The sequence below is a fragment of the Eublepharis macularius genome, chromosome 12 (genome assembly GCF_028583425.1).
Source record: "Eublepharis macularius isolate TG4126 chromosome 12, MPM_Emac_v1.0, whole genome shotgun sequence".
Classification (NCBI taxonomy): domain Eukaryota; kingdom Metazoa; phylum Chordata; class Lepidosauria; order Squamata; family Eublepharidae; genus Eublepharis; species Eublepharis macularius.
This window is the reverse complement of record NC_072801.1, coordinates 49,363,332-49,390,792: the sequence shown is the minus strand read 5'-3', so window position 1 is coordinate 49,390,792 and position 27,461 is coordinate 49,363,332. Positions and strand designations below refer to the sequence as shown.

Below are 27,461 nucleotides of genomic sequence, written 5' to 3'. Positions count from 1 at the left end.
GATCTAAGGCAGTTTACATATCTAACAACAGGCAACAAGAGCTTTCTCATGCAGGAGTTCAGTTGCCATTGTGGTTGCCTGAGAGAAAATAATCTCATGAGAGTTCTGGGAGCCCTATGGGGTAAGTGTATGGTTTGTTCTGTTGTTTTCAAATGTGCTGAGGGAAACTGATCAAGAAGATTAGCTGCTCCATCACCAGGTAGAGGAGGCAGCAGTAGTGATGGGAGGCTGGCAATAGGTGGGCAGGGGGGGAGGCTAATGACAGATGTATGGGAAAGGAGGCTGCCACCCCCCCCACAGCCGCCACTTCAGGAATCTACTTTAATTCACCAGCTCTAAGACAGCCAGCTCTAGTTCCATTGATATATGCAGAAGAAAAATGGTGTGTGTGTGTTACCACTCAGACATACATAAATAAAGATTGAAGACTGGCTTTGATTAGGTTAGCAAATATGGGTGCCACCAAGACATCTTGGAGATGTTGAAGAAGAGCTGGTCCTAGAAAACAGTTTATTCAGCCTAGCAGCCCGTAGACCATACACTCTAACAAAGTTTAAGACTCCTAGAAAAAAATATACGGCTGCTATGGTACTTGCCTCCAAAATCCTTTTCCAGAGCTTTGCCCAACGCGATACAGTCATTCTTTCTTTTTGTTGCATCTGAAGAAGACCAGGTCTTACGCATCTTTTGGGTCATTTCATAGCTTCTCTTGGTCTTGGGGGCTTCATAAAAGATGAATAGATACCATGGATTAAGGCAGAATACAAAAGATTTGGCAGGAAACAAAGGTAGGAACATTAAAAGAAATGAAAGGAGATGGATTTTATGGTTTGATCTGAAAATAGACACACAGATTAGCCCTAGCCCAGATCGTATCTGGAGTAAACAGCATGTTAACTGTTAACTGTTCCCTTCCATTTGTTTCCCTTTCTGAATATCTTGCTTCTTTGTTGATTTTGAAAGCCATTTCAGGACTTTGGTAGAGGATTCACATGCATGTTTTATACTTATCAGAAAAGATGAAAAAATTGCACTCCCATATCTATAAATCTGTATTTACTCTTTATTCTTTATATAAACAAATAAAGCAAAAATGTTTCTTCTCTGTGCATGGAAGCTTTTAGAATTATACTGACACACACACACCCCAGTTGAAGACATGAGGCAACGAAACTTGGGTTAAACTTGGGTTGATTTAATGGCTGCCTTGCACCCTCGGATATAATCTTACTTTATCAGCGGGTTGCAACGCTGCAGCTTGCAGCTACCAACATTTGAGCAACACTACCCTGGCTCCAAACTTGACCAGTAATCGCCCAGCCTTGTTTATCCTTGCCTGCACATCAACTGTGGCCAGTCCATACCCTCTGCACCCAAAATGCTGCACTAACAACTAAGGGCAAGAGCCCAGTAGCAACTTACGTAGCCTGTGACTCATGAAAGCTCATACCCTTTTACAAATTTTGTTAGTCTTATAGGTGCTACTGGACTCTTGCTCTTTTCTACTGCTACAAACAGACTAACATGACTACTCATCTTGAAACAACTAAGGGTTTTATTGATGCTGCTCAGCACCACTCTTCCCAACTCACTCTGGCTGCTTACAATTCCAAGGCCAAAAACATACAAAATACAATAAAGTTCTGTTAAACCACCTCCCTAGAAAAGTGCCTGTAGCTAAAATGCCATTTAAACCACTCACTAATAAAATAGAGTTACAGTGCCTCTTAAAAACTTTTTTAAAAACTCATTTCACAATGAGTCACTATAGAGAAGAACATGCTGTAGTACCTCTATATATCAACAGTTATTTCAATGGGGAACCTATGTCAGAACAAGGTATAATAATTATATGTTAAGAATTTGAACACTGATGGGAAAGATTCTAATTCTGGAAGAGCAGGAATGAGAAATGTAAATTAAATATAGATGTGCATAACATGAAAGTACATAATTTGCTTAGACCTAGGAGACATACAGTTTGGGAGACTTCCACAAGGAATAGGCATTTGCTTAGTGGTACAGTCCCTGGTTAGAAGGTGCATCTCCTGGAAGGGATAGGCCTTCCTCTACCTGAAAGCCCTGAGAGCCACTGAGAAACAGAGTAGACAAGACAGAGTTTGATTGACCACATGTCATTGAGCATGCTGATTAAGCACAGTTGACCCCTTGTCCTATAAGACTTGATGACATGCTGACTATTTTGACACTAACCATTAGCCAGAATGTAAAAGATGACTCATGACAAAAAAAAGGGAATTGTGGAGAAGAAGCTGCAAGTCGTGTTGTCTACTATCCCAGTATTCATACAACAATGCTAAAGACAGCCCTAGGAAAAGTTGCCATCTGTGTGCACCCTTGATGTCCAATAATACATTTATATTAGTTCATAGTTTCTACCGCCACCACCCCAAAGCAAAGAAAGCTTGTGCTTAAGGTTCACTTACTGTTCAGGAGCTTTTCCAGTTGGTCAAAAATGGCATCCACTTCTTTTCCATCTACTACCCGCAGATGCAACTCCACGATACACTGATAAGCCTGGTAGAATGTGCTAACAACCTGGTAATCTTGGGAGTGAAGAACAGGAGGAAAAAGGGTTACAAATACTTGCCTACATTCAGCTTATTCTTATGAACTATTTTAAAATAATAATTCTATCAATAATAATTAAAAAATAATAACATTTGATTTATAGACCGCCCTTCAGGACAACTTAACACCCACTCAGAGCGGTTTACAAAGTATGTTATTATTATCCCCATAACAATCACCCTGTGAGGTGGGTGGGGTTGAAAAAGCTCCTAGAAGCTGTGACTGACCCAAGGTCATTCAGCTGTCTTCAAGTGGAGAAGTGTGGAATCAAACCCAGTTCTCCAGGTTAGTCTCCTGTCCTCTTAACAGCTACACCAAACTGGCTTCTGGTGCAATGAAATAGACCAATGGCCTAGTGATCTAATGAGATCTAATGAGTTTGAAAGATGTCATCCATCACCAATCCTCCAAAAGTTGTTGAAAGCCATACCAGTTTCCAGTGGTTCAATGCCTACCAGTGGTTAGCTCCCAAGCTTCTATTCTGCTATGATTTCCTGTGTTGCAAAGAGTCTTCCTCTTCTATTGGAGCAAGGCTACTTGCATGGGAGGAATATTCTACCTTTTGTCTTTGGAAAGGGGTGGGGACTCAATAGTAAAGCATCTGCTTGCCATGCATAAGATCCCAGATTCTGTTTCTGGAATCTCCATTTAAAATAATCATCTAGTACATGATGTGAAAGACCTCTGCTTGAGTCCCTGTTGTCAGCCTGAGTAGACAGTACTGACTTTGATGAACCAATGGTCTGATGTGCTATAAGGAGATTCAAGTTGGGGCAGAATACCATGGCTCAATCATTTTCCGGAGCTAGGCAAAGCATGCCTATTACTCCCATTCTACAGTTACTCCATTGGCTACCCATCAATTACTGGGCTCAATTCAAGGTTTTGGCTAGCACATACAAAGCTCTTCAAGACATTGGTCAATCATATCTATAGGATCACCTCTCTACTATGCCCCATCATTGCAGCTTCACTCATCTGAACAGGGCCTTCTGCAGGTGTCACTCTACAAATGGAAAAAAATCAAAAGCTGCCTGTACTAGGGTTGCCAGACCCACTGGGGGCAGGGGATCCCATACTCCACCCCCTGCCTTGCTTACCTGGCCAGCGGGGGGGACGTGCCTCCCAAGGTGTGCCCCTGGGCCACGCGGCACAGTCCCATGCTGCAACAGCCCGATCCAGGCCTGAATCAGCCCAGATCAGGCTGCTGTGGAGCACAGCAGCACTCCCACGCTCCGCATGAGCCCAATTTGGGACAAATCATCCCGGATCAGGGCTGAATCAGTCCAGATCAGGCCCAAATCAGTCATGCTTTCTCCAAACATAATAAAAGAGTGCCATATCTTTCTCTTTTTAAAATCAGATTGAATTCAAGCCCCTCTTAATTTGATTTAACAGGGTTTTTTTCTAGAGGACTATAGGAGATGAACGCTTACATCTACCCTGGCTTAAAATATACTCTGTATATTAAAGCCTAGGTGCCCTCAGGACACATTAAGGACAGCAGTGGCAATTGTACCAATCCTTCCACATGGAAGGAGCCTCATCAACATTGCTAATTTTCATGTAAATAAATTACATCAAGATGTCATCATCATCTATTGCTAGGCAATCTCCCTCCAGAACATGCCCCATGGAAAGTAAAGAGGAAAACATAGCATAGCATTTTACAATAATCCAATAATCATTTGCTGTTTGGCATAAATATATTCTTAATTTTGTATGGGATGTTTATATTTGCTGTGAAAATGTGAAAAGTGGCCCTTGTAGGAAATAGGAGTTATATACTTTGAAAGTCATTATGAAAGGATTATTTTTGTTTTCAAGCCAGACAATTACAAATTATTGATGTTTTAAGTTCTGCTAACATAATATAGGTGGGTTTAATGGTTATATGTATATTTATTTTTTCCAACTGAGAAAAAATGGAATTAATACAGAACGTAGTAAGAAGAGGGTTGAATACAGACAGTTTTTTCATCCAGTCTTCTCCCTCTTTCCAGCAGAACCCATCCTACATGGCTTTTGTACATGTAGTTCTGATGATTCCCAATATAGTCTTTTTGGTAGTCCAAGAAGATGCCTCCTTTTTCACCCCCAGATAAGCTAGTTAGATCCAACAGAGCCTTGACAAGGGAAAAATTAAGAATCATGGATGCCCAAACATAACAAGTGTAATGGCCCTTTTGAACACAATCTGAATCCAAGATGAAGTGCAATAATAATAATAATAACATTCGATTTATATACCACCCTTCAGGATGACTTAACACCCACTCAGAGCGGTTTACAAAGTATGTTACTATTATCCCCACAACAAAACACCCTGTGAGGTAGTTGAGGCTGAGAGAGCTCCAGAGAACTGTGACTAGCCCAAGGTCACCCAGTTGGCTTCAAGTGGAGGAGTGGGGAATCAAACCCGGCTCTCCAGATTAGAGTCCCGCACTCTTAACCACTACACCAAACTGGCTCCCACACCAAACTCAATTGCTAGACCATTGTGTTGGATCCAAAGCTTCTCTTCCACTAACAGTAAAACCCTCCTTTGGTGCAAAAAGACTTCCTCTGGAAAATGTACCCTTCCAACAGTAGGGCACATCCCTTCCACAGGAGGAAGACTCTTAGAACCAGAGGAAGGCTCCAACATCAGTCAAACAGAATGATTGATCCCAAGCACTTATTTAAAGGGAGGGATGGTATAGCCTGATCTCATCAGATATCAGAAGCAAAGCAGATTCATTTCTTGGATGGGAGACCACCAAGGAAGACTGCAGAGGAAAGCAATTACAAGCTATCTTTACAAGGGTGTGTGCTTCAGGTGTCTGATTCGGATAAAATCCCAAATTGGACCCTATTTGTAAAGATTCGGGATTCCCAAATTGAGACCAGCATTGTACCAGTCACCCACTGGGGGCAGGGGATCCTATGCTCCCATGCTCCACCCCCTGCCTTGCATACCTGGCCAGCAGGGGGGGCGCACCTCCGAGGTGTGCCTCTGGGCCACGTGGCACAGTCTCGTGCTGCAGCAGCCCGATCCAGGCCTGAATCAGCCCAGATCAGGCTGCTGCAGCAGAGCACAGCAGCACTCCCACGCTCCACAGCAGCCCGATTCAGGACAAATCAGCCCAAATCAGGGCAAAATCAGCCCAAAGTAAACCCGAAGCAGGAAACCCGGATATTCTGGGGGTGCACACCCGTGATCTTTACTTCTGACTTGCTTTGAAAGCCCCTTGCTGGGGTATCCATAAGTTGGTTGCAACTTGACAATACATACATATGTGCTTGTTTACAAATCATTCATACAGACTGCTCAAGGGTCTGCTCTAGGGTGTGTTAGAGTGAGAAGGGCAAGTTGATCATGGTGCTAGCCCAAAAGAACATTATAAATTAAGAGTTTATAGAGATGATCAAGGATTCCTAGAGATGAGGGAAGAAAGATGGAGGGGGGGGGAATATTAAAAGTATTAATGTCTTACCCCAAGTATCTCCAGCTCTTGATCTGTCCTGGTTTGGAAATAACCCTAAGGAATCTGGAAGGAGAAATACCTATGTTCACATACATGGGGACCTATTTTCCCATATGGCAACATCAAGATTAAAGAAACATGGTGCCCGTCAACATACTGCCCTTTTGGCTTTGCCTAATATGTGTCTCCATTATCATAGTCCTTTTTATTACCAGGTAGCTTAATTTCCCAATTTGCTGCATTAACATTATGCCACCAGTCCATTCAACAGTCTTAGAATACTGGGCAGCATTATTATCCCTGAAGTGTCGATGTAGTATCTTGCTTATGGCTACTCAATATGTTTAAAGCTGCAAGAATGGAATTTGGGACTTCTTAGCTCACCATTCAGTCTCATAATAACCACCACAGTACCCTTGTCTCCATAAGAATTAAGGGTTCACATTTTCAGTTCTTCACACTGCTGAGAAGCAGACAGTGAAGTCAACTTGCTGATTACACCTTGCTTAAGTAAGAAGGTAGATGATGCCTAGAATATCAGGCAGATGTTCAACACTGTCAGAATTGATCTTGATGACCATGTGGATACTTGATGTGGGTTTTTCTCATGGAATATCCCTTTGCTTCCTTGCAGTTCCACAAAGACACTATGCACACAGAAGCTTGTAAGTGTATTATGTATGTTTCTGCGTCTAGAAATCTATATCTATCTGTCTCATATGGGCAGATTCTTCCACTATGTACACCTTTCTCCTCTACATTGGCATAAGATCCTTCTGATGAGAAGGAATCTATACACATAATGAGATGAAACTGGTTCCAGGAATCTTTCCTAGCTGACATTCTTCCATGGCCTCTTTGGCCATGGTCTTTGCTACAGAAAAACAGTGCCTCACATGGCCTTTGCCACAGAAAAGTAGTACCTTTTATAGACTCATAAATTTCTCTCTCACTGCCAAGGGCACTTCCCCATAAACCTGTGAAGAAGGAAGAATTGGCATTAATAGCTCTGTAGTTCACCTCTAGGCAGTAAAGCGTCGAAGTTAATATTTTTTACACAAACTCACCATGGCTGAAATAGACTGAGCGAAAGCTGGTTGGATCCAAACCATCAGCTGTTGTTATAATGAACTTAGACCTAGCTGTGACTGACCAAATGCAATTTTGTACTTAAAATGTATTTAGTGTCTAAAGTGGGGAAAAAAATAAAACCCAACTAGCATTTCAGACTAGGAGCTCAATATCTAAATCCCATAACTAAGCTTGATATGCTTTGCTACATTGAGTGAATTACAGATATAGGGATGAGTCCAGTCATCATTTTCACTCAATCTTGTCAGATGTTTCTCCTTACTACAGCCCCATTTTAAATGTTCCTCATTCATATGAGCCGATTGTGTAAACACAGATTCTTGTTATCTTGCCAAAACTTGCATGGGGTTTGGCTCACTCAGAGTGCCAAGATCTCAAGAAGCAAAATGCAAATTATATACCCTGCAGATAGCAGATGTTTTTCTCCTTCTTCTCTTCAAGCAGTTGCCCATTTTCGAATACACTCCCAAAGAGACTAAGGTCTACGTATGCTCCTAGGCCAGGAACTCCGACTTCATGTGGGGTAAATTCAAACCAGGTGCCTGAAAAAAACCCCGAAGTGCTAATGAGAATTAAATGAGCAAGAAACAACTGAGCAAAGTGGAGTCAGATAAAACTGCCACCCAATTCCACGTGAAACAGAACGCAAGCTAATTTAGAAAGCCATATGTAAATGATGATAGTATGTTTTCTACAAATGACAAAAATGTGTTGAGGGTGTGCTTTCACACACTCAAATTGCTCAAATATTATCAGAATTGCTATTGTCTAAAAGGCTACAGCCTAGATAGGCACAGTTACCAATTACCCATGATGCCACAGGGTTTGCTATTCATTTTTGTGTGCGAATCATACAGATACAGTTATAGACTCTAAGAAACATATACTCCAGCCTATGGTACCTGCCAATAGGGTTTCTCAGTGCCTGTTTGTATCATTGACAAAACATCTCTTCCACAAAGCAAAAAGCCAGTCCTGGCTTTGCTTGACTTTACTGGAGAAGGAGGTGCTTCAGCATAGCTTGTGTCTGCAAGGAGCTCTCACTCAAAAACAGCTGCCTCCATTGCAGGAGGATACTTGGCTTGCAACCTCCCAACTCCATGACAGCCATTTTGTGGTGGCACCGGCACCCACTCCCCATTCTTAGCATTCCTAAAACACCCACATGCTCAATAAGATTGGGGGTTATTGGACGAAGTGGGGGGGCATGTTCATGTCATTTCATTTAGTAAATATGATCCAACTTGAACACAGTGAATTTAGATTTTCCGTTCTCTAGAAAACTGCATAAAACTGACACTGACTCTCCAGGAAACAGACTATTAACAAAATTCACAAATAATGGACTCATGATATGAATGTTTACTGTTCTCATAACAGTGAGAGTCTTATGCCTTTCATAATTAGTAACAAGACCAACTTATGCAACTCTGAATTATCCTTCATTGGTCCAGAATGTAGAGGAAGGTTGGAATATATAAGAACTTTTGTTACTTTAATGTTTTACTGAAAAACTGTTCTTCCTTCCTTCCTTACAGATGAAATGGAATTATATTTTGTTACTGCTTGTGCAGTTTACAGAGCAAAGCCCCATCCCCATCTGCGGCCCAATGATCTAATCATCATAATGGAGCTATTCTTTATCCCAGGGCTTTTTTTTCTGGGAAAAGTGGTGGCAGAACTCAGTGAGTCGCCCTTGGAGAAAATGGTCACATGGCTGGTGGCCCCACCCCCTGATCTCCAGACAGAGGGGAGTTTAGATTGCCCTCCACACCGCTGAGTGGTGCGAAGGGCAATCTCAACTCCCCTCTGTCTGGAGATTAGGGGGCGGGGCCACCAGCCATGTGACCATTTTCAAGAGGTTCCAGAACTCCATTCCCCCGCATTCCCCCTGAAAAAAAGCCCTTCTTTTTCCAATGCACTGCCATCTGCTCATCAAGCAGTACTGTGAGGATGTGCATTCACAATATTACAAGCTGGTGTATAACTTCTGAAACACATGACAAATGGAGGATGCTGACATAATTAGCAGCCCAAATGCAATTCAAGCAGAAAGAGGTATACCCATCATAATTCATATTAGCTTTTGGTGATGGGATAGGTACACACAAACACACACACACACACACACAACCTTTATTGGCATGTCAGAAACAAATGGAAAAACATTAAAATTGGAGGGAAAAGGCATTAAACAAAACAACAGCAACAAAACAGAGCTATCATGGGACCAGCCAAAGGAGTAAAAGTTAGTTGATAGCTTCCCTGATACAAATTGCAGATTGAAGAAAACAAGCAACATTGGAGGTTATAGAAAAGTTGTGACCAGATAATAGTTGCTAGACCTTGACGTTATCAGAAAGGCCGCACCATGAATAAAGAAGGGGGTTCAAAAATTTGTCTCGGATCTTAGAGTAAAATAGACAGTTTAGTAGACCATGAGAGCCAGATTCAATGACACCCAGGCCACAGGGGCATTTTCTGAGTTCATAAGGGGTCCCTTGACATCTACCAACAAAGATGGCCAAAGGCAGTATGTTGAATCTGGCCAGCTTTAGTGCCCTTCTTTGATGGGGATCAGTTAGAGAGCAAAAATAGGCGGCTAACTGGCTGGGTGACAAAGGTAGTTCCAGGTGAATTGGGGAGCAGGTTTTCCCAGCTGCCTCAATCAGGCGCTGAAACTGAATGTCTAGGAACCTCCGTTTAATTATCTGACATGCTGTTGAAGCAGATGCAAGGTAAAGTGATTCTAAAGGTATACCCATACACCTGACTTTTTTGTGGATTAGTTCCAATAGGTAATGATAAAGAGAGAAAAGGATTTTTCTTGCCCCAAATCCTTGGAAGATAATAAATTCAGTTAATATTACAATGACTGGATTCTGTTTTCCATTTGTTAACTAAAATGCTTAGAAGTTTTTCTTTCTTTCTGTAAGTCTGGTATGGTCTGTCTTGTCTAAATATGTAATTACCTTCATGTTGTTTATTGTAGGTGTTTTTGTCCACAGCTGCATAGATGGGATAAGGAGTTTTCCCTCTTTCTGAAGTTGCTGTGTGTGAGGACAGCTCAGTTTCATCCAACTGAAAAAGAATAGAATGAGCTAATTTATTTTACTAAAAATGTGTCTCTCAACCTTAGTTCTCTGCTGATGGGGGAAGGCTCTCACCCCAGCCTTTCAGGAGATATGTTAATTCATGGATGGCTTACTGGTGGCCAGCCAGCCTTCAGTTGACTTCAAACTGGCCCATAGCTATCATAATTGTTTCTTTGTTTATTTACACTCTGCCTTTTTCTTGAGGCACTCAGGGCCCAATACAATAATTTTGTAAAAAAAAGAGCTGGAGGAACTCATCAGCATAACTCATTAGCACATGCCATGGCCCTTGCCATCACCGGAAGTGTGTCATTAGCATAACTGATTTACATATGCCACACCCCCTGACATCACCTATCCTGGCTGTTTTGGATCCAATCCTGGCCATTCAGGGCCGAAATTGGGCCCAAAATGGCAAACGGGGCTGAAAATGGCCAAAAAGGGTCCCAAAATGGTCAGGATTGAGCCGCTGCTGAGTGGGAGAGTGATCCACCACCCATCAGAGGCCTGATCTGAGACGTTTCAGCCCCAATCCAGGTTGAAATGGGCCCAAAGTGGCCAAGTCAGGTGCATTCCGGCACGTTCCCCCTCGAAATGAGCCCTGAATACAATCTTTTATATATGTCATTAAAAGCAGATAATTAAAAGATAAGATAAACACAAATAAATTGCAGTTTGTTCAAGCTGTCCCAGGAGCCTTTTTAAATAGTTCTGTCTTACAGCCTTGCTAGAAGGCCCTAAGAGTAAGTGCCTCCCTCACCACTTTTGGGAAACTAATGCATGACAACAGAAAAAGCCTAGGCCTAAAGACATAATGGATCATATCCGTGAGAGTTGAGGGCACTGCTAAGAGATACAACTGTGAGGAGTGCCATTACAACACAGGTATATGAATGAAGGTGTAGAAAAAGTGCTCAGGGCTTTAGATAAATGGGTATGAATATTTATAACAGTTGGCATTTCAGAGATTGGGGTAGAAACTCAGGGAGACATTATTGTCAAGTTGCTTTTTATGAGTACCAAATTCCCTCTGGGGATGAGGAATGTCCTGAACCCAGCTCCCATTGCCCATTACTGCTCCAGTGGCTGGTGAGAGACAAAAAATAAGAAGCTGCTCTTTGCATGACATTGTTACATCACTTCCAGGGGGAAACCAGAAGTGATACCATGTCACCCTAGTAATTGCAGAAAAGCTATGGTGAAACTATTAATTCTTAGAGTATAATAATGACATTGCACCAACGACACCCTCCCATGCCCTCCCCTTTCCTCTCCCCAGACCCTTACTAGTCTACAGCTAACAACCCTATTGCTTTTAGTGGCCATGGAAACTTTGATTTCCTTTCCATTTTTCTGGAGTTACTGTTGCTGTTTTCACCCCACTGAGGTTGGGACTCAACTTTATGCTCTCCACTCACCTCATTTAGCAACTGGTGCACAATTAAATAAGACCAGATATCAGTCAGAGAGTAGTTTTCTTCATTTGCAGCATCTGCTACAGCTGATGTTGCCTCCTTCACATTCCACTTGTTTTGAGAAAGCTTTTCAATCTGAAGTTTTTCAAGGGACTCTATTTTTTCTGTCCAGTTTCCATGTTTATAGATGGTTGACATGCACCTTTTAGTGAAACAGAACAAATGTGCTTGAAAGTATAGATTTGGTGTATCTATTGTATGTAATACAATGGGACAGTCTGCCTCCCACCTATATTTGTTTGTATTGGTTTAATCTAATGAGGATGAGTCCCTGCATAGTTAGTTCTGTTTGTTAGATAGAATTGTAAAGAGCCAGTGTTGTATAGTGGTTAAAGTGTCAGACTAGGATTTGGGAAACCCAGGTTTGAACCCCATCTCTGCCATTGAAGTTCCCTGGGAAGCCTTGGCCTCCCACTCTCAACCTAACGTATGTCACAAAGTTGTTATGAGGATAAAAATGGAGAAGAGAAGAATGATGTAAACCACTTTGCTCCTCTTTGGGGAGAAAGGTAGAGTATGTATAACTAATTAATTAATGAAACTGTAGACTCCATGAACAACTTTGTCCTGAAGAGTTGTTCCACCAGGCTCATGGCTGAGGTTGGGCCTCTGCTGGCCAGAGGATGGAACATCTACCCCCCTCCCTGTGAAAGCTTCCCCCCACTGTTTGTTTTTCAGCTGTTGTTATTGTGCTGCTATATCTAGTTGTACTACTGTATTGTTTGTTAATAGTTGTACTGCTGCCACCAGGCAAAGAGTACTGCTGTTTTATATGATGTTTTAATATTTTAATATGGAACATCTTAAAATGATTTTAAGGTTGTTATCTGTCCTGAGCATGCTTGCAGGGAGGGCGGAATACAAATATGATATAAATAAAATAAGAAAAATAAATAAAATAAGCTGGTTGCTTCCATCCACATATTTCCTTACTAATAAATGGATGTTTATTTGAACTAGTAACAACAACAACAACAACATTCGATTTATACACCACCCTTCAGGACAATTTAATGCTCACTCTGAGCAGTTTACAAAGCATGCCATTATTATCCCCACAAAACACCCTGTGAGGTGGGTGGGGCTAAGAGAGCTCCAGAGAGCTGTGATTAGCTCAAGGTCACCCAGCTGGCTTCAAGTGGAGGAGTGGGGAATCAAACCTGGCTTTCCAGATTAGAGTCCCGTGCTCTTAACCACTACACCAAACTGAACGGCCAGATCCCCTGATCCTCTACCCCCTTGCTACCACCCACCTGGCAGGTGGGGTGGGAAGGTGAGGGAATAGGCCTCCCAGGAGTGCTCCTGCATTTCTCAATGGGAACACTCCCAGCTCCTGCGTGATTAAATCGCTTCCCAGAAGTGCTGTCATTGCACCACCCTAATGTCTGAAAAAGTGAGTACCAGGTCCTCCACCCACCCACCCAGAGGGTAAGGGGACCTGGAAACCCTAAAATACCATCTCTGCCATGTGGACCTAAAAACAGGAACCTGAGTGAGTACCTAATTTTGAGATATTCAGATCAATGATTTTGACAGGGAACTGGGAAATAATGACTTTTGAGAGACTTTTCCTTCCGTTTCAGTTTCAGCTTGATATTTGCAGTCAGTAGGTTGATAACAGAAATAGAGTTTCCTGAACTAGAAAAGAACTAGAATACAATAAATTGAGAATTAAAATGCTGACTGTACTATGGCAATAGATATTTGAGAAACAATGTAAGTTGAAATATAGCAACAATTGATGAAGTAATGAAGGGCGTACTGAATGTGATTTTATATGCACTGCAGTAATATAATTTGCAGTACTCTACCAAGTGTTTGAACATGTTGAATTGCCTTGGTGTCATGAAAATCACTATACATGCATAAGGTGTTGTTTCACACATATAGATTATAGCATAAAACAGCCTAGATGTTGTAACATTTTGGGGTAGTGTGTCAGGGCTTGCCATGGCCGCTGCTGGGCAGGGTGCCAGGCAGTCTGCTCCTGATGTCAGAGGGATACCAGGGATGCTGCAGGACCCTGCTCTGTGAAAGGAGGAGTGGTATACATCACCCAGACTCCCTCTCAATCCACTCACTGGTCTGCTCAACCTATGCCACTCACCCCCCTTTGGCCTCTGGCCTCTCCTCCTCCATCCACACTCTTCCTGGTCTTTGCTCTCACTCTGCTCCACTCCATCACTCCTACACAAACCCACCACCCTAGAGCTCTTCCCAGCCATCCTTTATAGGGCTTCCTTTCTCTGCTCCGCCCTCCTTCCAGCCTGGTCTTGGGCTGCCCCAAGTAGTTGCAGCTGGGGTAGCTGATCTGGCTCCACTGACCAGCACCAGCTGTGCCTTGTTCTCTGGCTGCCAAGCCTCCCTGCCTCTGCTGATTGCCAAAGGCAGGTCCAGCTGCAGCCCCCTGGCTGGCTGCCAGGCCTCCCTGGCTGAGATGATTGCTGAAGGCAGGCCCAGCTGTGGCCCCTTGGCTGGCTGCCTAGCTCCTCCAGCAGAGTGCCTCCAGCAGCTCCACCTGGAGGGGCTTGACTCTTGGCATCTCCTGGGCCAGGCTACTATCCTCTAGCTGGGGCGTGGCTCTGGGCTGTTGGGGCTGCTGCTCCTTCTCTTCAGGTAAGGGCTCTGGGTGAGTGACTGCTGGTTCCCCAAACCTGCTGTCCTTGCCCCCTTCCTCTGCTCTGCTCAGCCCCCTTTTCTCCCCCAGGGGGGTGGGACTAGCTGGGCTCCCTTTGTCTCCTCTTGCCTTCTGAGCCCTTGGGCCCTCGCCCCTTCCTCCTGGCACAGGCAGGTTCTGGCTCTGTTTGCCAGTCAGAGCGGTTGAACTGCTGTCTCCCGGCTGCCCCCTGCCGCTGCCTCCTGGCAAGTCCAGGGGCTGGGCTGCTGACCTCAGACATAGTGACCCTGATGCTGTGTGCATAGAACTGAACCCAATATAGATGTTCGACACTTGTACTCAAGTCTCATGATCCTCTGAGCACAGGGACAGCTTCAGCTTTATGTTGGATTGAGCCCTGACCTGGATAGCCCAAGAGAGTCAGTTCTCTTCAGATATCAGAAATTAAGCAGTGTTGGCCTTTGTTAGTAATTGGATGGGAGACTTGCAACAAAGACCAGGATTGCAGAGGCAGGCAATGGCAAACCACCTCTGTTAGTCTCTTGCCATGAAAACCCCACTAGGGGTTGTCATAAATTGACTATGACTTCAGGGCAGGATTTCATTTTTCACTATGGATTGAGTCAACTGAGTTCATCCAAGGAACAAAATGTGATGTACATTGTTCTTCCCTTCTCAATTTTATCTTCACAAAATCTTTGTTAGGCTGAGAGAAAGAAACTGTCGGAAGATCCTCCACAACAGAGTGGGGATTTGTTCCTGAGGCTCCCATATCCTAGTGTAACACTCTGACCACTATGCTATGCTGCAACTGGAAGGATGAGAGCAATTTAAGCCCCTGAATAACTAGAACGGTGTTTGTTTGTTTGTTTGAATGAATGAATGAACACCATTGTTATCACTTTGAAAAGATTAGATTCCCATCACCTCTGTCCAAAGAACAAAAGAAGCTTTGGCACATTGACACTAAATCGGCACCCCCCGGGGGCGCGCTCACGCGCTTACCCAGGTGCCGGACTTTGCCCTCGTGCGAGGAGAAAGGGGACGGACCTCCTGGGCATCCGGGACTAAGGGGAGGCGTGGCCGGCGGTTTTAAGCCGGCCCCTGCCTCCCCTGTTGCGCAGTTGCTTTTACAAGCTCGTCCCTCCCTCCACTCCCTTGTGCAGAAGTACAGGTTTTTTCCGGTCGCCGGTTACGGGGCCAGGTAGGAATTTTTTCGCCCCTCACCTGTTTGGCCGTTGGTGGGGGGCGTTTTTCGCCTACCTTGTACTGCTGGGATTTAGGTATATGCTGTTAAGGTTGGCAGGTTAGTTGGGGTAGGCAGAGCGGACCGGTGGGCACCCGGTGGCATTTTCCCATTGGTGGGGAATGGGGGCCTGTCTCGAATCAGCGGCGGGCTTTATGGCTGCCAGCAGAGAGGGCAGGCTGCCCTGGGACCCCCTGGAAAAGGCCTTCCCTCGGGCTTTACGGCTGGGGTGCATGGTGCTTTAAAGGGGGGAACCATTCGCCTGGCCGGCCAGGGTACAGCCATGCATGCATGGCTCGCACCTGGGGCAGGGGGTGCTCGCCCATGCAGTTCGAGGAGCAGGTCTGGTTGACCCCTCGCTCTAACTGTACCGCTAGTTTACCCTTGCCGTTATTATTATGAGGTTAGGTTAATTAATTATAAATAAATCGGTCAGAAATGGCCCTGTTTCACCCAAGCTTTGTGTCCGTCTCTTTATTCCTAATGGGAGGGCAATTTAAAGCCTGACTATAGTACATCACATCTATGTGTCATTTATGTTCAATACTTTCTAAAAAGGCATATCTCAGGGACTGAGTCAAAGGCTACACAAGTCTTGTGAGGTTTTCAGTAGCTGTAAGAGCTAAGCTACAAATGACAAATTACACAAGGGCATGTACGTGAAGGAAGGCTGATTCCGCACACATTGGATAATGCACTTTCAATGCACTTTATCAATTGTTTGTGGTGGATTTTTTGTTCCGCACACAAAAAAATCCGTTCCAAATGATCTATAAAGAGGATTGGAAGTGCATTATCCAACGTGTGCGGAATCACTCGAAGTCGAATGTTACCCGTGAAGCTGAGTTTTAAAGGAGACTGGAAGGCCCTGTCAATTTCCCCTCTCTACAGAGCTCCAGAGATTGCTCTACAGGGGGTTTATTTCCTCTTTGCCTCCTACAAGGGGAGGCGAAACTGACAGAGCCTTTGAGAGGCAAAGAAGAAATTAACAAACCCCCTGAGCAAGGATCTCCCTGGCTCTATAAAGAGGGGAAATTGACAGAGCCTTCCGATCTCTTTTAAAACTCAGCTTCCTGGCTAACATTGCGACTCCCTTCATGTGCATGTCCTCATGTAGTTCGTCTCTTGTAGCTTAGCTCTTAGTGTTATGGAGAAATAAGTGGCCATGACAGTTAAGCGCTGATTCCACGTACAGGGGCCACTGCTGGAAATGGAATGCTGAGTGAGAAGACTTTGATCTGATTTTGTTCGGATTGATCTGATCTTGCTCTTATTAAATGTTTGGCACTTACCAGGTAGAACCTGACACTCCTGCTAGGTATGTGATGCAGTCCAACAGATTATGCTTCTTTAGCTCCACCAGTGTCCCGTAAAGGGCAATCATAGCCCGCAGAGCTCCTCCTGATCCCAGGACAGCAATATTGGGAGTTTTGTTCTGATGGAAAGAAAAATCACATACTAAGGGATGTCTCTCCTACCCATTCACCCAAAGTTCTCTGTTTTTTAGTAAATAAGGCGAACAGCTAGCAATTTCCAGTCAACAAAAGGACAACATTCCACAAAGCACACCCGCAATGCGTTTTAGCTAGAAATGCAGATGAATGAGGCAGAAAAATCATATTTGCAGCCAGTTCATACCTTTGTATTCTGCTTTGATCATATACAAACTATCTACCTTTGTACACAGTGTAATGCCTGAGTATTTTGCTTAGGGAAGATGCCATATTATATTACTACCATAGTACTACGTTGCTTATCAGTTGGATCCAACCAGTTTTTCTGTTGGTGAAAAAAAAATGGCAAGGGCCACCAAAAAGGCTATGTTGGGGATAATGAGATCTGCATGGACATACACCATGTGGGATGGAAGCTGGATAATTCAATACAACTGAGTAAAAAAGGTGGCTGAATCTAATCCCATCTCCTTTCAACAATAGGGTACCACCCATAATGCTCTAGCATAGTGGTTAAGTTGTTGGGCTGCAAATCAACACTCTGCTCGTTTGAATCCCACTACTGCCTTGAACTCGACAAGCAGTCTTGGGTAAGGCACTATTATCAGCCCCAGCTTCCCAGCTCTTTTGTGGGGATTATAATAATAACACTGATTTTGTTCACCACTCTGAGTAGGGCACTAATCTGTCTAGAAAAATGGTATATAAGCACAATCGTTGTTGTTATTTCCAAAGCAATGTTATCCTGTTGCTTATGATGAATGAACAAAACCGAAGAAAGATATTAATTTGGGAGAATTACATTGGTACTGAGTTAGATAGAACATATTATTTAAAATGAATGTGTTTATTGTGACATCATGAGGAAGAACCCATTTCATTGAAAACATGAAGACAAAGACATATCTGACAAATAGGGTTGCTGTTTCCCCAGTGGAGATGGGGGAATCCCCTGCTCCCACCCTCCATCACCCCCTGCCACCACTCACCTAGCCAGCGGAGGGGGAAGAGATGGGGGAACAGGCCTCCAGGGCGCGCTTCCTGGGCAGTGTTATGACATCACTTCTGGGCCCAAATTGGCCCAGTGCGAAGTGGAAAAATAAGGTAAGTGCCGGGTCCCCTCCCTCCTGCCAGTAGAGTAAGGGGACTTCAAACAAGTTCTAACAGTTAGTGTGCTGCAGCAAAAATAACAAAGAGTCTTGTGGCACCTCAATGCAACAAATTAACAGTGCCATCCTAAACAGAGTGGTACCCTCCTAAATCCTTGAACTCTATGGGATACATCTGTTTAGTATAGCAATATTATTGTGGCATACATTTGCAAAAGCTGAAGCCTAGTCCATCAGTAGAGTTGCCAAGTCCCCTTACCCTACTAAAGAGTGGTAAGCAGAACAAGGGAAACGCCCGGCTAGTCAAGACCATAAACAAACAACAATTCTGGGAATCAGCAATTAATAACAATTCATTTTCTTTTATGGTGTAAAAGTGCAATTGTGCAAAGTGCAAAGATGATGTACAACAAATATAATAAATAAATACAGTAAGATCTTTTGTTTCTTATGTCCGAATAGTCATACAATAATAGCGATGTCCAAAGGGAAATAACATGAAAACCCACAATGGGGACTAAACAAAGAGTCACAGTACTGGATGGGCAGTGACCCCAGTCCAAATTGAAGTAAAATCCAAATGTGCTGACGGGATTATGCGAGCCTCTTATACAATTCCCGTTTCGTATAGGTCATACTTCTTCCTGGGCACAGTTAATTCTGGACTGTAACAAAAATATAATCTTTTAAGAATACAGTCATTTTTTAAATGAACTTAAAAAATTCAAAAAAACTTTTTAATTTTTTTTTCAAAATTTCTTAAAAATCCTCAAAATATTTACATCCATCAAATAACATCCTCAAGGACAGCAAAACTTACATAGATCATGCATCCATCAGATAGTAAAACTTACATAAATCCTACAGTACCCAAGGGCAAATAGACATACTAAGCCATTCTATATATGTAAGTTTTGCTGTCCTTGAGGATGTTATTTGATGGATGTAATTATGCTAATTAATCAATTTGTAACTAGGTATTTAAGAGATCCCTTTTCATGTATGTTTTATGTCCATGTCATTATTCATGTTCGTGATGTATTGAAGTTGGGAAGAATATTATGAGCAGTCACATCGGTGTATCTATCTAAATGGTGACCAGTAAGTATGTGGTATACACAGTGGAATATTGTTGTTGGATTGTAAATATTTTGAGGATTTTTAAGAAATTTTGAAAAAAAAATTAAAAAGTTTTTTTGAATTTTTTAAGTTCATTTAAAAAATGACTGTATTCTTAAAAGATTATATTTTTGTTACAGTCCAGAATTAACTGTGCCCAGGAAGAAGTATGACCTATACGAAACGGGAATTGTATAAGAGGCTCGCATAATCCCGTCGGCACATTTGGATTTTACTTCAATTTGGACTGGGGTCACTGCCCATCCAGTACTGTGACTCTTTGTTTAGTCCCCATTGTGGGTTTTCATGTTATTTCCCTTTGGACATCGCTATTATTGTATGATTATTCGGACATAAGAAACAAAAGATCTTACTGTATTTATTTATTATATTTGTTGTACATCATCTTTGCACTTTGCACAATTGCACTTTTACACCATAAAAGAAAATGAATTGCTATTAATTGCTGATTCCCAGAATTGTTGTTTGTTTATGGTCTTGACTAGCCGGGCATTTCCCTTGTTCTGCTTACCACTCTTTAGTAGGGTAAGGTGACTTGGCAACTCTACTGATGGACTAGGCTTCAGCTTTTGCAAATGTATGCCACAATAATATTGCTATACTAAACAGATGTATCCCATAGAGTTCAAGGATTTAGGAGGGTACCACTCTGTTTAGGATGGCACTGTTAATTTGTTGCATTGAGGTGCCACAAGACTTTGTTATTTTTGCTGCAGCACACTAACTGTTAGAACTGGTCCTGATGAATCTAATCCCACAGCCTGATGGCTGATCCCATAGAAGCTGACACCATGGAAGACCCCAGGGATCCTGGACCCTTTGACTCCTCAGGACCATCAGTGAACATGCAGCCAGCCATGGCCACTGGACCAGAAGCCCAGGTGGCCATTGAGCTCAGAGACTGGGAGTGTTGAGGAATCTACTGAGGAGACTCATCTATTGCCAGGGACCCCATGATTGCCCCCCAAACCCCAGGAACAGAGAAGACAGAAAGCCCAGTTGGATGCTCAGCTCAGACAGCTGCTCGGGGCCTCTCGTCTGGCCACAAGGCATTAGAGGATCAAGCGTCACCTTGAGGTTTCACAGGGTAGGGGGTGTGGACCTATTTTAAGTGCTTGTAGATTTCAGGCCATGACTACGGCTTCATGCACTCACTCCTATAAATAGCCTCAGTTCAGTTCTGGCTGTTGTGGGACCAACAGCTGTGATAGTGCTAGCTCTATCTGCCTGCATAATTGTGCTTGTAAGAACAGTCTGTTCCTGGGCACAAGCAGGACACTAACATGATTAACCCTCTGGATTTAATTCACCATAATTTAGAGTAGAAATGAATTTATTCCCCAGAAAACTAGTGAGCCTCTGAATATCCTAATTTTATTTGACTTTGCATTTGATGGCTGATTGAATTTGCTTTCACTATTTGCTATTAGGTTCTCAATATTTGATGATGTTTAAAAGCCAGTATACTGTGTTTAGGGTTATTATGGGTTAGAAATTTCTTTTTCTGAAATTCACTTTTTTTCCCTTTGTAACTTCAGCCTTAGCAGTTGTTTTATGTTATGCACTCCAGGATGGGGCTCTGAATGAAGATGGGAAGGTTTAGGAAGACATTGTCTACCCTTTAGCATTTATGAAGTGAAATTCTGAAATTTTGCAGTCTCCCTTACTGCTTCTCCTCTCTTCAAATTTATCTTTGATCAAAAAGGAATTAATTAGAAACTGACTCCAAATTCCTAAAGAGAGGGGGGGGGGGGAAGGATTGTTGGACTTCAGGGAGAAACTGGGAAAAGAGAAATTAAGAGAATTTCTCTTAACACCCCTGACTGTGTTATTTAGGACTTTACAACTGTCATTAATCAGCATGAAATGATATTTATGACTTTGGCAGTGTTTGACTATTTAGAGCACCTGAGATTTCATATTTGAACTGCTGCCAAGTGTGAAGAATTCTAAAACAATTTTTCCACCTTTGAGCTTATACAATCCTTTATATTGAAAAAGGATTGAAAATCCACAACAACCATCGTCCTCTGGCCGTGAAAGCCTTCGACAATATATCTTTATATTCAAAGTTTAAATTTCAAATGACAAATTGAATTGTTTGGTGGAGAAATTAAAAACTTTGAATTGCTTTTTAATATTTCAGTCCTTTTCTAAAGTCATGTAAAGTCCCATAGGAGTGTTCCTTTTCTCCAAATTAGAATGAGCTTATGGGATCATTTGTGACAAGAAGAAGACACCCTGTAGTCCTGGGGTGAAGAATCTTTGAGGTAGACACACAAATAAAACCCTACCACATCAGATGGAATCCCGAGCTTGGCAAGCCCCTTCTTCACTTCTTCTTTTCTAAAGGCAATACTTGCTTTTTCACCCTCTGACAGGCTTTTAGAAAGCCGGACTTTTACCTGCCAATATGCACAAAACAAGAATGAGAAAAATGCACTTATATTACCAAAGGAAAGCACATCAGAAAACATATAACAGCATCAACCAAGAAAACCAATATCCCAGAACGGGTTGATTTCCAAAGTTTGCATAGTGACATCACCATTTTTTTCCAGATCACAATGGGTTAGATCCAGCCAGATTTTTTTGCTAAATCTTGTCCGGTTCCCCTCTTTATTACAATCCCTATTGCATCTGTTTGTTTGTTTTTAAATTTCATGCAGGTCCCGTGATCCCCACCACAGGTTTTTATAGCAGTCAAAAGGGACTCCCTCCTTCCTTTTGCACCAGCAGAAAAATTGGCTGGATCCAACCCTCTTGTCTTTACATTGGAGGTCTGAAATGTTTCAGTCCTGGCATTCCCTTGCTTAGCTTGGTGCTACACTGGAGTAGCAGGAACACAATGTACAAACAAGCCCATGGACCATTATCATGTACACAGCAAGTAGAGAAGTGCAATGGAGAAGCACTGATTTTTATGCTGTACAGATGCCAATGAGCAGATGCACTGCTGTTGGTTCAAGGTTCAGCTTACCTTCTCAGATCCATTCCTGTCCATCTCTCCAGTTCCTTTACGGTTCCTTGCACTTCAAATAGGGAAAGCAGAAGCAGAGGATCCTCAAGCTGTTAGGATTTATATTATCTGGCCAGGCAGTCACTTGAGTTGTCGCTCTCTTCTCCCTTAGCTCACATCAGAGCAATTCAAGCCCAGCTGCATGAGACTGTACATTCCATCATTCACTTCCTGACACTGGATGACACTGGTTGCCTAAAGAAAGCAGGAAGGAACTTGTTATTGGGTAATATGATCTCACGTTTGATACACTGCTGCTATTCCCAACTTTCAAACCATAAGGGCAAGATGATTTATGATACCTTTGGAAAGCTTTGGCTGATGAGGAGAGACGAGTTTTGCTGTGGTTATGAGGTGGAATGCTAACTTCAAGGCACATCAGTGAATTTATTTGGATTTCTAGTCTACCCATATAAATGTCAAGTACAAAACCCAGTAAATTAGGTCTAGAGATTGGGTCTCTTTTGTTGTAGCTGCTGTCAAGAAACAAGCTTCTTGGGTGGGTAGTAGTGCACTGATACTCAACTCTCAAATTATACTACCCTAGTCTTTGGATACACTAACTGGATACACTAAACTGCACATATAGGTTTGATCAGGTAAATAACCACATTAGATTCTTGACCCTCCCTAATTTAAGCAGCATGATTTTTTAAAAACTGAGAGCATTAAAAGGTGATGTAGAAGACACAGATTCTCCCTCCCTACTCCCTCCACTTGAGAATTCTGGGGAAAGCTTGTTCTTACACCTCCTGAGCCTGTTCTATGGGTGAGAGACTCTTAACTGATGATTGAATGGAAACACTGGCCATTTACACACAAGTTGAATAATGCACTTTCAATGCACTTTCGCAATCCTTTTGAAGTGGATTTTTTGTTCCACACATGGAAAATCAGTTTCAAATGTTCACTAAAGAGTATTGAAAGTGCATTATCCAATGTGTGTGGAAGCAGCCACTGTCTCCTGTCTGCCTTAAACATGAGAATGTCTCTTGCAGAACTATCCCTAAGAATTTTAATTCCAGCTTGGGAGAAATTATACCCAGAAAGATATTTTTATTGAAATCTATGGCTATCACATTTGGAACTTTAACACAGCTAGCTTTTATAATGTAATAAAGATTTCAAAAATGACATATCAAATCTGAATCCAACTTTTAACTTAATTGAACCTTTCATTCTCTTTCATCCTATTGCCAAAATGTGCAAGAGGCCTGTTCTGGAAATGCTTCTGCCTCTGTGGGAAAGCCTCCATATAGCCCGAACTGATCAGTCCTTCCCACTGTTCCACTTCCAAACCAGCTTCTGGTTCTATGAATTTTTTTTTAAAAGACTGTGGGCCTGCTTATGTGGGGAGGGTGTAATAAAAATCAAAATTAATAAATAATAAAATAAATTCTCAAGGGAGATGGCGTGGGAGGGTCTGTGGTTATGCAAAAATAGAGCATGCAGGCAAAGAGTAGTAAACCCTGCGCCCTTGTGTGCCATATAACTTTGTTGTGCTCTTTTCTTGACCCTTCCATGTCTTGCTCATAGGGCCTAACCTAGATACCAGTGTTGTTCAGGAAGAATTAGCAATCCTAACTAAAAACTTTTAGTATATGCCAGAACTGGATTGTGAAATCCATTCCTGACTCTACAACCTTCTCCAATGTTTGAATGAAGCATAGAATGGAAATACATGTTGTGAATTACCCGAGGATGCTCAAGTGCAGGATTTTATGTGTGGTCCTCAATTCAAGTGCATGCTGTTCTTGCTCAGCGCATGTGAATGCCTCTTTCATGAGAAATCCCTTTGTGTGATTGCATCTGCAAATGAGTCCTTCACTGCGAGAACAAGTACTTTAGGCTCCTTTGACTTGCCAATTTGCCTTTCTTTCAGGTGTGAGAAAGTGTTAAGATCTCCATTTCAATGAATGGATGTGGAGGTGGGGGGAACCTGGGATACTTTTAGCAGTTGAAGAGGAACTGATAACGAACATGTGAATGTATTCAGGTGGAGGAAGTTGAAGAGTGGCTGTGCAAGCAAGTGCATGGAAAGTTGATGGGGGGGACACATGAAATGAGGATCACTTGAGCATCCCTAGATACTTAGTAATGTGTATTTCCACCCATAGCAGATCCAGGTATTTGTGGGGAACAATTAAAGTCTCTGGAAATTCACAGCCATATAATACAAAGTGAAAAGCTATTTATTTCATCTCACTTAAATAATAACATTTTCTGATTTCCCCCCTCCCCTTTCAAAGATCATTCAAAGGAGCTTGTATCGTATGGAAATTAAAATTACAAATAAGAGAAATGAAGGACCTACCTGATAAAAAGGCAGAAATGGATATGTAAAAGAAAATGAGAAGGACATTAAAACATGAAGGGCAGAAATACCTGCTCTTCTCTGTTTGGTTTTTATTTTTATTTTTATTCCAATAAACCTTTCCATTATGAGGAACTGTCAAGGTGACTGAGGGCCAAGCTACACAAGTGGATTGAGTGGAGGGCAAGTGAACAGGGAGAAATACACTTGCCATTCAAGTGTCATTCGTCATGTGTAGCTTGGCCCTGAGTCAGAAAGATAAAACAAATAAACTAGACCAAACATTAGAAAAAGTTATTTTTAGCACACATGCCCCCTTATATAAATATAGAGCCAATTAAAACAGGATTAATAGAAGTGTGGGAAAATGTTGTTAAAAGCACAGGGAGATAAGACTGTCTTTATGTTACACTGAATGAGAACAAAGGTAAAACCTGGCAAGACTCTCTAGGTGGTGTCTTCTTTTGCAGTTAGGGTGCCACAACAGAAAAGATCCTAGCTGTGTTGATTCTTGCTACATTTCTAAAGGTGGGAGGCCCAGAATAAGAAACATTCCTTCAAAGGTAGACATTTTATAACAACAATAACAATTACTATAACTACATTTATTTATTTAATTCAACTTATACCCCATCCTTCCCGCAAGCGATTTATATACCGCCCTTCAGGACAACTTAACACCCACTCAGAGCAGTTTACAAAGTGTGTCATTATTATCCTCGCAACAATCACCCTGTGAGGTGGGTAGGACTGAGAGCAGGGCTGAGAGTTCTCAGAGTTCAGAGTCACCCAGCTGGCTTCAAGTGGGTAGGGCTGAGAGCAGGGCTGAGAGCAGGGCTGAGGGCCAAGCTACACATGACGAATGACACTTGAATGGCAAGTGTATTTCTCCCTGTTCACTTGCCCTCCACTCAATCCACTTGCCGTTCAAGTGTCATTCGTCATGTGTAGCTTGGCCCTGAGAGTTCTCAGAACTCAGAGTCACCCAGCTGGCTTAAAGTGGAGGAGTGGGGAATCAACCTGGTCTTCCAGATTAGAGTCCTGCTGCTCTTAACCACTACACCAAACTGGCTCTCCATGGTACTTGTTACTTTATGAGGCCATATTGCAGCCAATTTATGGCAATCCCATAGAGTTTTCAAGGTAAGAGACATTCAAAGGTGGTTTTCCTGCCTCTTTGTAGCAAACCTGGGGGTCTCCTTGTGTGTTAGTGTGCAAGAAGAGACAGATCAAGATGGGTAGCCATATTAGTCTGTCTGTAGCAGTAGAATAGAGCAAAAGTCCAGTCCTACTTACCTCTACTGTTTCTTCTTGCAGTAGAAAAAAGCAAGAGTTCAGTAGCACCTATAATACTAACAAAACTTGTGGCAGGGTATGAGCTTTTGAAAGCCATAGCTCATTTCTTCACAGCTCAGTATCCGAAGAAGTGATATGTGGCTTGCAAAAGCTCATGCCCTGCCACAAATTTTGTTAGTATTATAGGTGCTACTGGACTCTTGCTTTTTTCTACTGCAAGAAGAAACAGTAGGGGTAACTAGGATCTTCTCCACCATTGTATACCAGGTCCCTTTCCTCAGAGGACCAAGCGGATGTTTAAACACATACAGGGAGGGACTTATTATGATATTGCCATACTAATAAACCTTCTTAATGTTATGAGGGCAGGTCTGACCCCTAACAACTTGGCTTCCCTTGGTGGTCTACCATCCAAATACTGACCAGGGCCAAGATTAGGTTCCCTGGGCCATCTTAGTTAGGACAAAAGCTGCCACAGATGTCACAGGTGGAAATAAGGTTGCCAAATCCCCTTACCTTCCCAGTGGGAGGGGGGACTTGGGACCTACCAGGAAGATCTTCCAGATGTAATGTCATTGTGCCGGGTGGAAATATGCCTGCTGCATGCTGGCCTGGGAGGTTTTTGTCTCCTGGGCCAGTTCCCAGGTGAGTGGCAGCAGGGGGCAGAGACTGGGAGCAGGAAATCTCTTGCCCCCACTGGAGGACAGGCGGCCTTAGGTGAGAAGGGGTACATTTCTGTGAACCTACAGGAGTTTGTCCTGGCAACCCAGGGGATAAGACCCATAATTCCAAACACAAGAATGTCATCAGCAGAGGGCAGGGTTGAACAAAACGCCTTATGCCATGGGTGCATGAGAATTTACTAAAGTAGTCCATATGGCTGAACTAAAGCAAGTCACATATCTTTTTGCAAACTAAAATCCTACACCTTTCAAACATACCTAAAAATAAAATCCTGACTTCAGCAGCTCTTGCCAGCTATGTCCCAACTGGGAAGCAATATTTATATACCAAAATTTGCACAGAGAACTGGCACTGTTTTATCAACACATAAATAAATAACAGATAAGGGAAAATGCAGGCTTCCATGCCAAAAGGTGGCACTTTTGGGAGCTTAAGTCTTCTCTTGAAAAAATCACATGCTGCATTGCAGAGGGTCTGGCAAGCTGGGACTGAAGAACTGGACCGGATAGGGCAAGTATTAACAGTGGGAGAGATGGCACTTACCCATAAAGCAACCAGCTGCAGTTATCTTCTGCCTCTCCTGAAGAATGTTGCTTCTGCTTTTCCTAGAGGGGTTAAAGCCTCAGCCTACATCTTTCCCAAGTTAAGAGCTTTGGCAAAGGGCGGAGACACAGCAGCAGGCAAGGCAGAGAGCTGTTGCCTCAAGATAATCATGAGACTGGGCTCCAGCAAGACTGATGGGCGCAGCCTTTGTTTAGCTTAGAAATTAATCCTAAGTGAGTGGGGGGAACAGGACCAAGGGCTACAGCATTCCTATGGCAGCATTCCTATGGCTTGGCATCTGTGCCATTCCTCCAACCA

At 42.8% G+C, this 27,461-nt stretch overlaps 1 protein-coding gene across 1 annotated transcript in view; it reads right to left on the bottom strand.

Moving 5' to 3' along the window:
- Positions 1 to 27,243, bottom strand: part of PLA2G4C (phospholipase A2 group IVC) — a 47,861-nt gene extending 20,618 nt beyond the window's left edge. The window contains exons 1-11 of the mRNA XM_054992399.1: positions 27,144 to 27,243; positions 22,268 to 22,501; positions 21,582 to 21,692; positions 16,877 to 17,019; positions 11,665 to 11,863; positions 10,124 to 10,232; positions 7,553 to 7,693; positions 6,983 to 7,036; positions 6,069 to 6,122; positions 2,448 to 2,567; positions 597 to 722 (exon numbers count right to left, since the gene is read on the bottom strand). Of these exons, the coding sequence (XP_054848374.1) occupies positions 597 to 722; positions 2,448 to 2,567; positions 6,069 to 6,122; positions 6,983 to 7,036; positions 7,553 to 7,693; positions 10,124 to 10,232; positions 11,665 to 11,863; positions 16,877 to 17,019; positions 21,582 to 21,692; positions 22,268 to 22,291 (1,081 nt within the window). The 5' untranslated portion in view covers positions 22,292 to 22,501; positions 27,144 to 27,243. The remainder of the gene's footprint in view (positions 1 to 596; positions 723 to 2,447; positions 2,568 to 6,068; positions 6,123 to 6,982; positions 7,037 to 7,552; positions 7,694 to 10,123; positions 10,233 to 11,664; positions 11,864 to 16,876; positions 17,020 to 21,581; positions 21,693 to 22,267; positions 22,502 to 27,143) is intronic.
- Positions 27,244 to 27,461: the final 218 nt, after the last annotated feature.